Source organism: Hemitrygon akajei, chromosome 10 (assembly GCF_048418815.1).
Source record: "Hemitrygon akajei chromosome 10, sHemAka1.3, whole genome shotgun sequence".
NCBI lineage: Eukaryota > Metazoa > Chordata > Chondrichthyes > Myliobatiformes > Dasyatidae > Hemitrygon > Hemitrygon akajei.
In genome coordinates this window covers 31311199-31320593 of record NC_133133.1, presented here as the reverse complement: position 1 = coordinate 31320593, position 9395 = coordinate 31311199, and the positions used below count along the sequence as shown (strand labels likewise).

The 9395-nt window shown below is 39.5% G+C and overlaps 1 protein-coding gene across 1 annotated transcript; it reads left to right on the top strand.

The window, feature by feature from the left end:
* The first annotated feature begins 1427 nt into the window (after nucleotides 1-1427).
* Nucleotides 1428-9145, top strand: cdx4 (caudal type homeobox 4). The gene is made up of 3 exons (XM_073059864.1): nucleotides 1428-1854; nucleotides 6183-6328; nucleotides 8945-9145. Exons 1-3 carry the CDS (start codon nucleotides 1428-1430, stop codon nucleotides 9143-9145), a joined length of 774 nt encoding a protein of 257 aa, XP_072915965.1.
* Nucleotides 9146-9395: the final 250 nt, after the last annotated feature.

The window sequence follows — 9395 nt, the reverse complement described above, 5'->3', positions numbered from 1 at the left end:
GGATAAAGTCCGTAAATAGAGACCAGTCAGTTATTGGTGCGGGGAATCCCAGAAGTAATAATCAGGAACATAATTTGCACTCACGTGTAATAGCATAAATGGAGAAGGTCTGTGTGGATTTCTCAGCAGCAAGTTAGGTCTGACTGATTTAAAGCAATTTTTTGGACTATGGGTATGTGGCTTTAAAATCTCCTGGCCTTATCGGTGGCGGCGTAATAGTACAGTACAAAAAAGAAAGTCGTGATGCAAAAGAAAGAATTGTAAATGTGAGAAATCTAATACAAAAACAGAAAACGCTGGAAATACTCAGCAGGTCAGTCAGCATCTGTGGGCTGAGAAAGAGTTAATGTCGATCACATAAAGAGATCTTTTTAAACCATTGCTATTGGCCCACATGAAGTGTTTTGTCCAGTTTTAGATGCCACACTTCAGGATTGGTGTAAAGCCTTTCCAACCGGTGCTGAAGAGATTTGCCAAAATAATGCAAGATGTAAGGGGGCTTTGGCTGTTTGGGCTGACTCACCTTGGACAAACAATGAATCAGAACCAGGTTTAATACTCTGCATGGAGATCTGATAGACATATTGAAAATCATGAAGGATATACATAGAGTGGATGAAAATAAATTGCTCCCACAGCAGAAAGATCAAGAACTGGAAGCCTTGGAATTAAGATGCTTGACACAAGAGCCAGATGTAAAAGAAGGAACACACACAAAATGCTGGATGAACTCAATAGGTCAGGCAGCGTCTATGGGGGAAATGATCAGTCAGCATTTCAGGCTGAGGTTGGCTTCTTGAATTCCAGCAACTGCAGTCTCTCTTCTGAAATGATTTTTTTTCACATAAGTGGTTAAGGTCTGCCATGTGTGATAGTGGTGGCAAATCCAATTACAGTAAAGTGTTCAAAGGGGAGCTGATTATGTCTATGAAAGCAAACTCTTTGCAAAGGTATGGGAGAGGTTAGGCAGTGATGATCCTTGGATAAGACTATTATGCAACAGGCCATTTGACCTCCTTCTGTGCTGTAAGAATTGTACGATTTTGTTATCCCCACCCCAACATCTGCCAAACAAAATATCGCAGGCTTGTGATATTATAATCGTGCGTGATGTCCTTCTAAATTAAACTTCGAACTGATTCTGGCTGGCGAGATGAGATGGCTTTATCTGGCAAGAGGCTGTATCACAGAGCAGAAAGGTGGGGTTTTACAAGATCACCGCCGGTTCTTATTTGTATGCAAATCGGTGGCCAGGCGGTGCAGTGACGTCGCGGTGCCTTTGGTTAGACCCTTAGTAGCAGGGTCCTGTAAACAATGGTTAATCATGTGCGATAGGGCCAGTTCAGCATGAGTCTCACCAGACCGATGCCAGTCGGAGTAGACAGCCGTATCTGGCTGCAGCATGCGCGCAACCCCTAACCCTAGCCATGTATGTGGGCTATATATTGGATAAAGAAGTAAGCATGTACCCAGGGCCCCTTAGACGATCAAGCATCAACTTATCCACACAGAACTTCGTTTCTCCGTCACAATATTCGGAGTACGCGGGATATCATGTGCCTAATATGGAACATCATCCCCAGTCGTCGGTGTCTTGGACCTCTCCCTATGGTCCACCAAGAGAGGACTGGAGTTCTTATGGGCCCGGCCCATCGAACACAGTACCAGTCCAGATAAGTAACTCTTCTCCAGGGCAGGTTTCTTACAGTTCGCCTGACTACAATGCCATGAATCCCTCGACTGCAGGAATCCTACCTCCTTTAGACACTATCTCAGTGGGGCAAACGTCTCCTAACAGTCAAAGGCGCAACCCCTATGAATGGATGAAGAAAACAACACAGGTCTCTGCCGCAGGTAAGCACTCTCCAAAAAGCCACAGGTTACTTGCACAAATAAGAGAATTACCTATTAAATGATAGAAACAACATGGAGAAGAGTACAATTCAAATCCATTATCCAAGGATTAAGGCAAACATTAATATATTTCAGCCATTATGTTTGTTTAAATGTGTCAATATAGCACCACTTTTAAGGAAAGATAGCGGAATATTGCCCCTTAGCTTTTGTTGGTATGGAATCCGGTTAGAGTTCAGAGTTATTTGCACAATAGAATATTTACTTTCTGAGAACTCTTTATAGGCATTTCTTCGCATCTTTTGGGCAGATTAGGGAACTTGTTGGGTGGAGTTTAAAATGCTGCAGTTGATGATTGTGTGTTCTCTAACAGTTTTACTGTCGGTTTTCTGTTTTCCCGCAATAAAATTCCGTTTACTGGCTGCACACTGAATCCCGGCATCAGCATCAAGCACTTGAAGTATTTCTCGGGAGGAAATGATTGATTTTCATCTCTTGTTTGGCTGACGAAGTTGTTGTATTTTTGCCAATTCAGGATTGTCATTCGTAGATATGGCAATAAAGAAAGTTGTTGTCGGTTAATAAAAGGCCTGTTCTTGTTGATCCAAAGTGTGTCTTACGGGGGATTAAATCGGGACAGACCCGTTCTTGGGATCCGTTGGATTGAATGGGAAAGTTCAGGCCAGCCCTGTCTACATTTGAAGGTGAACCATGAAAAGCTGGATGAATGTTCTGCAGAATCTGATTGTTCGAAACACCTTTTAGACGCCGGCCGTTCCGACCTGCGTGTGAAAGGAGTGTTTTACTTCGTGCAGAGATCGATAGTTCAGGAGAGGACTACACGTTTGCTGGTTCTAATTTAAATGTCCGGAAAGTTGAGTAACTACCAACATGTAAATCTTGCTCCAAGAAAATCCAAGAAATCTTACTCATTCCTATGCGAGAACTTGCTTTTGTGTTTTTATCCCGTTACTTCACACAGAATTAGTGAAAGTTTGGTCATTTGCAGGTGGATGTACCTGACAGCCCTGGATACTGTATTATCTATTGAGGATAGAATACTGAATCGTCCTTCATTTTAGCTGACGAACTTTTTCTCAGTGAAGGTCCAATACTTCCGGATATTAACTAGAAAATACTTTACATTAATCATTAATATTTGAAGCCAGTTTATTAGCCATGAGTATCCATTTGATGAAATCTGCATTATTCTAGCTAAAATTCACAATCTTTAGAGTTAATCGACTTCCTCAATCAAAGCAAGGGAAAACACTAGGACCTGATCACACGCCTTGTAATCGTTTGCATCTGCTATAAGTGCCAGCAACTTCAAAGAAATGTATCAAAGCCGTTGGCTTTCTATCATCTGTAAAAGTTTGACATTTATTTCTACATTATTTAAAATTTGTCATCGACGAGTAAAATGACATAGCTTTTCAGATTTCATTTCCAGCGGAGTGTTGAACATCAGTGTCAAATATTAATGGCCAGCTTGCCAATCAAGGAGGTTTAAAGCCGGGAACCGAGATGTAAGGTGTTAGCTCCGGGCATCTTGGTATTTGAAGGCAGCTGGTGAATGCGGGGAATGCTTCTTTTGGCTCCTGTTTGAAGGTCACACAGAGGTTATTACATGGTGTGTGTGTGAACAAACCTGATCCACTTTTCGCAAGCTCCCACGTAGCCGTACGGAGCGTGTTGGTTTCCACCTTGTTCCTACGGTCGGTGTCACGTGACGACTCCCGGACTCCAGTAATGTCCATAAATCACCTTCGTAATATTCAGCGATTGTAATTTTTTTTTAAAAAATCCATACCCAGTGCACTTCTGGTTTCAATTTTATCTAACGGAGATGTTTTTTCTCTAGATTCCAGTGTTAGAATCCCATGCAAATTGCAGGAGGTGGGGATGGAGCCAGGCGCCGGTCGCGGTTGTAATGCTAATTTGCCATCCTGTAAACTAGCTGTGAGGTCCCGTTTCTTCAGCCACTACATTGTTATTTGTCATATTCAGGCGGCATGTCCTTTCAACACTTTCTTCGCTTTGATATGCGCGGTGTTACGCTTCCTAACTCCTTATTATCTGGGAACATGGAGTCTTTATATTACCGGAAAGAGTGACGATTTTCACAATAAATAATGAAACTTGTCCTTGCAGCATTGTCTGGCTCGCAATGTCCCTGAATTTTATTGCAAAGGTGAATAATGCTACTGCGGATGGCCGCGTTATAAACGAGGTCATATTTACATAGGCTTCGTGTAACCTGTTGAATTTTAACCCTTGACACACTAGCAAGACAGGTCAATTTTTGTTCACATGCAAATATGCTTTATCCGTGACCAGTGTGCAAGTATAAATTCGATGTCTTTTTTTCTAATTTGAATCATTGAGGCTGGATTTGAAAACCTGCTTAATTAATTGTGAATAGTTTATAACGATACACTAAAATTGCACTGAGTATTTCGTTTGCGATATAAAACAAAATTTCCATTAACGCGTTGGGAATGTTCAAATGATATACTATAAAATATTAAAACGGAAAATAAAGTAAGCAAAAATATATTTGGTCTTGTTGTAAAGAGTAATCTTTCAATATGCAAGACTGAAGACAAACAAAATTTCAAACAGTTAATAATATGAAGATCCAATGTTTTCTGTATCCTAAATCACTCCTAAATATTTTCAGTAGAGTGTGTGCATGTTATAAGTACATTTTATTTCGAGGAGGAAATGCTTGGAACACTATATAGTCACAATTCAGGAGGATGCGCCTAAATGTATCATTTATGTAGGGTTTATCGAAAGTAGTTCATTTCATAGACGAAAGTAATTCACAATATAGTTAATGAAATAAATGTTGCTTTTAAGGGGTTACTGATGTTATGATCAGTTAGTGTAGTCTACACGATTAATTAAATAATTGTGGAGCATAGCTACGCTATAAGCGCAAACTTGACCACCCTTAAAACACTTAGTTACAAAGTGGCTCCCTCTTTCTGTATTTGTAGGCCAGGAAACCTGAGGATGTTCGGCTAAATACTTAAAATCTCAATGTTATTTTTACGGAAATAAATGCTTTAAAGATGAAAGTGGATGCCGCCGCTTGTTTATGCGAAGCAAATCAAACAGATTGGCCTGTGATCCAGCTACTAGAAAGCCAGCCTTTTGTAAAATTGACTTGTAGCTCTTTGTATGGAGTGTGTTCGTTTTATCATATGAATGTAGTGTTGTTAACTTGTTCAACTGGGTGTGTGCTTCATTGGGTAATCTGCTCCCATCTTTCAATTACTGGGATTAGATTAACGAGCTGCAAATGTTGAATAAAGAATGAAGATTTTGAGGGGTAATTGCACCTTTTTTTAAAATCCTGAAAGCACTTAGAATATTAGGATTTCAAGTATGGCATTTGACAGTTACATATGGTGATCATTTACCCTTCTTTTGGATTTTTGTGACCTCGGAACGTTTTCCCTTTTCACTATTACAATATTTGCACCTTTTTTTTGGTAAATTGGAGTTTCTGCTTTTAAATTCACAGCTTCAGCGCCGGGAAACGTGGGCAAGTGTTTTACTGAAGATGTTATATTCTCTCTGGGAAAGGCTGTAGAAAGCTGGGCTGCCGAAACTGACACTTTGTCGGAAGTGTCATTTTATACACTTAACTACATGTTGTTTTGAGTATTTACTTAACTGGGATACTGTTCTGGTGGGAAGCTAATGCTTATAGGAATACAGACAAAATTTATTTTTAAAAACAGCAAGTATTTAGATTGCTGGATAAAATTTTTTTAGAGAACTTCATGTACTTCAAGTTCTGTATTTAGCATTACCTCATAAACGTCAGAAAAGTTGGGACATTGTGTGTTTTTGTGTGTATGTGCGGGGGGTTGGAATTAGGATTCCATTTATTTATCACTACCGATGCCCGAATGTATTTTGAATATTCTACATGTACGTGCTTCAAGAACGCCTTGATGCAATATTGACTTGATACTCTTTAACTGACTAAATATAATTCTTGAACTCGAAGAATCGCAATTTAACGCTCTTCACCAGCAGAGCATTTTAAAGGACAGTCAACGACGATGATTAAGTCACTGTCAAAGACAATTATCTTTAATAGATCCCATCCATCTAATTATTTCTCATAACTGCGAAAAAAATCTAGCACACGTGGAATAGAAATACTACTGAATTAACAAGTGTCTTAACAGGAGAATGTTCCTAAAAACTTATACGGAAATTATGTGGTCAAATAACCAAATGACAGATTCGGCTCTTTGGAGTTAGCTGTTTAGCGTGTGTTTTACTCTTCCATTGTTACTTTTTAGGTAAAACACGGACAAAAGACAAATACAGGGTAGTTTATACAGACCATCAAAGGCTTGAACTGGAGAAGGAGTTTCACTACAACAGGTACATCACTATCAAGAGAAAAGCTGAGCTGGCAACTATCCTCGGACTCTCAGAAAGACAGGTTGGTTAGCACCAGATATTGGGGACAGATTTCTGCCCCGTAGTTGGCCACACATTTCAACTGCTTTCATTGAAGTTATTTTCCTTCTCCTGCGGCTTCTCTCCCCGCCCACCACCATCACCTCCACCACCACCAGAATTGATGAACATTGGTTGAACTGTTCAAGGATTGAACGTGTTGGTAAAGTCCCGTCTACCCATTTACCTTGCTCTGAACCTACATAATTTTATTTCGAAAATGGGCATTGCATGATTTTCTTTCCAAAAATTATAACAAGAGGTTAATGCTGACTTGTTTTTCATTATTTTTAACAAACTGAAAAGTACTTTCTGTACAAGTCCTCATTTAGTTTCCTATTGCAACCAATTCTGCATTACTTAACATCCAGGAGTAAATAATTTTATTAACTAGGAGTCTGGGTGTATACCCTGAGTACATACAGATTTCACTATGTGCCAAATTCATAATTTTGAGGGTATTTAATTCTTTAAAAACAGAATACTTAAAACAAATCCACAGTTGCCCTGATTTGGAGCTGTGATTTAGTGAAGAAACTGCGATAACAGCTGGATGTTGTAGACACATTTAGAATGAGGAGAAAAGCAAACTGAAAATTGGGAGCAATGTTAGGCCACGGGATCTTTCATCCCGCTCTATCTTACACCACAATCATGACTGATCTTCCACTTTAGCACAATTTTCCAGATTATCAAAATTATATATTTTGATACCGAGAAACCTATCCATCTCTGTTTGAATAAACGCACCCATTGAAACTCCACAGGTCTCTCATGCAATAAATTCCAGAATTCACCATACTCTGAGTGAAATGTTTCTCAGTTTTACCCAGTCTGTCCTTTACCTTGAAATTACATCCCAGTCTGGGACTTACCATACAAAGAAAACATCCTCTATGTATCTAGCTTATCAAGCCCTTTAAGAAATCCGTAAGTTTCAACAAGATTCCCTCTCATTCTTGTAAACTCGAGAATACAATCTCATTCAACTCAGTCTCTACTTGTTCATTAAAACCAGTCTAGTGATTTCTCAGTTTAGCAAGTGCACCTTTCTTATTATGGAAGTGAACCATAACTGGACTCAGAGCTCCAACTGCAGTCTCACTGCAACTACAATAAGATATTCTTAATCCTGTATTCAACTATTCTCATAATATAGGCTAACATACCATTTGCCCTCCTGATCACTTGCTTCCCCTGCAAGTTTGCCTTCCATGATTTGTGATCATCAATACTATGCATTTTTACACAATTTAAGAAATATAAAACCATACGAGCATGATATAGGAGCAGAATTAGCCATTAAGCCAATCGAGTCTTCGCCGCCATTTCATCATGGCTGATCCAATTTTCCTCTCAGCCCCAATCTCTAGTCTTCTCCCATCTTCCTTCATGCCCTGACCAATCAATAATCTATCAACCTTTGCTTTAAAAATACATAAAAACTTGGCCTCCACAGCTGCCTGTGATAAAGAATTCTGCAGATACACCACTCCCTGGCTAAAGAAATTCCTTCTCATCTCTGTTCTAAAAGGAGAACCATCTATTCTGAGGCTGTGTCCTCTGGTTGTTGACTCTCCACCATCCTCTCCACATCCACTCTTATCAAGGCCTTTCACCATTTAATCGATTTCAATGAGATCACTCCTCAGTGAATACAGGTGCAGAGCCATCCAACACTCTTCATATGACAAGCCATTCAATCCTGGAATCATAAAAAGAGTCATAACATAAAAAGAATCAGTCCCAACACAGACCCCTGTGGAATACCACTAGTCACCAGCAGCCAGTCAGAAAAGACAGCATTTATTCCCACTCTTAGCCTCCTTCCCATCAGCCACTGCTTTATCCATGCTAGATCTTTCTTATAATACTAAGGAATTGTAGCTTGTTAAATAGCCTCGTGTGGCACCTTGCTTTCTAAAACTTCAAGTACAAGTTCAAAATCCAATATAGCTTTTTGGTTCTGTGCACCAAAATGGAAATGGATGACTTCATAATTTTCCACATTTATGTTCCATTTGCTGCTTTTTGTTCATATCCTTTTGAAACTTCTTAATATCCTTTTCAACACTAACAATCCTATGTACTTTAGCAACAATAGGAAGCTTCAAAATAAGACCTTTGGTGTCTTCAACTAAATCATTGACAGAACCAGCAATTAGAGTTCAATTCCCTTCACTGGCAGTAAGGATCTTGTATGTTGTCTCCAAGGGTTTCCTCCAGATGTTCCAGTTTGTTCCCACATTCCAAAGACATATGACTGAGAATTAGTAAGTTGTGGGTATGCTATGTTGGTGTTGAAAGCCTGTTGGCATTTGCTGGCTGCTGCATTTCACTGCATGTTTCAACAGACATGTGACAAATAAAGCTATTCCTTAATCTATTATACACTATGAGTTACAGATTACCAACAAGCTGCCGATTTATTCCAACTCTGTGCAACTCTTCTATTTATTCCAACTCTTTCTGTGCAATATCTCATTACAATTAATGTCTGAATAATTGCAAAGATTGCTTTCCTTTATAGAAATTCCTACAATCCTTACTGATTACTGTTGAGGTTATGTTTTGTTGTTTTGATTCTACTTTCACTTAGGTAAAAATCTGGTTCCAGAATCGAAGGGCTAAGGAACGAAAGATGACCAAGAAACAATTGGCTCAGTCTGATGGCTGTCTGACTCACCATGGTCCAGGTCCAGGAAGTCCTGTGGAGATGGCAGGCCAGATGTTGCTTGGGGGCCATATCTCTGGGGGTCCATCTGTTGGGAATATGGCTCAAGTAACGGTCACACTCTAATTAGTGCACAGCAACAAGGACTTCAAACCTTCTGAGGATGCCCCAGCCATATGCCTAAGATTATGTACAGAGAGCACTCCATTTAAGAGAAAAGGCGCTTGACATTTTCAGAAGATGTGAATTTTTACGGATATCAGGGAGCGATTCATAATTTATGATATTATGAGATCGTACGCAGATGTTTTGTATGCAAATCAACCTTTGGCTTGAACCTTAAAATTAATTACAAGATGGTTATAACATCTTCATG

Bases quoted from the DNA above. Each gene is read 5' to 3' on its own strand.
- cdx4 (XM_073059864.1), top strand. From the start codon at position 1,428: ATGTATGTGGGCTATATATTGGATAAAGAAGTAAGCATGTACCCAGGG. The intron at 1,855-6,182 runs GTAAGCACTCTC...GTTACTTTTTAG, and splicing joins AACACAGGTCTCTGCCGCAG to GTAAAACACGGACAAAAGAC. The intron at 6,329-8,944 runs GTTGGTTAGCAC...ACTTTCACTTAG, and splicing joins TCGGACTCTCAGAAAGACAG to GTAAAAATCTGGTTCCAGAA.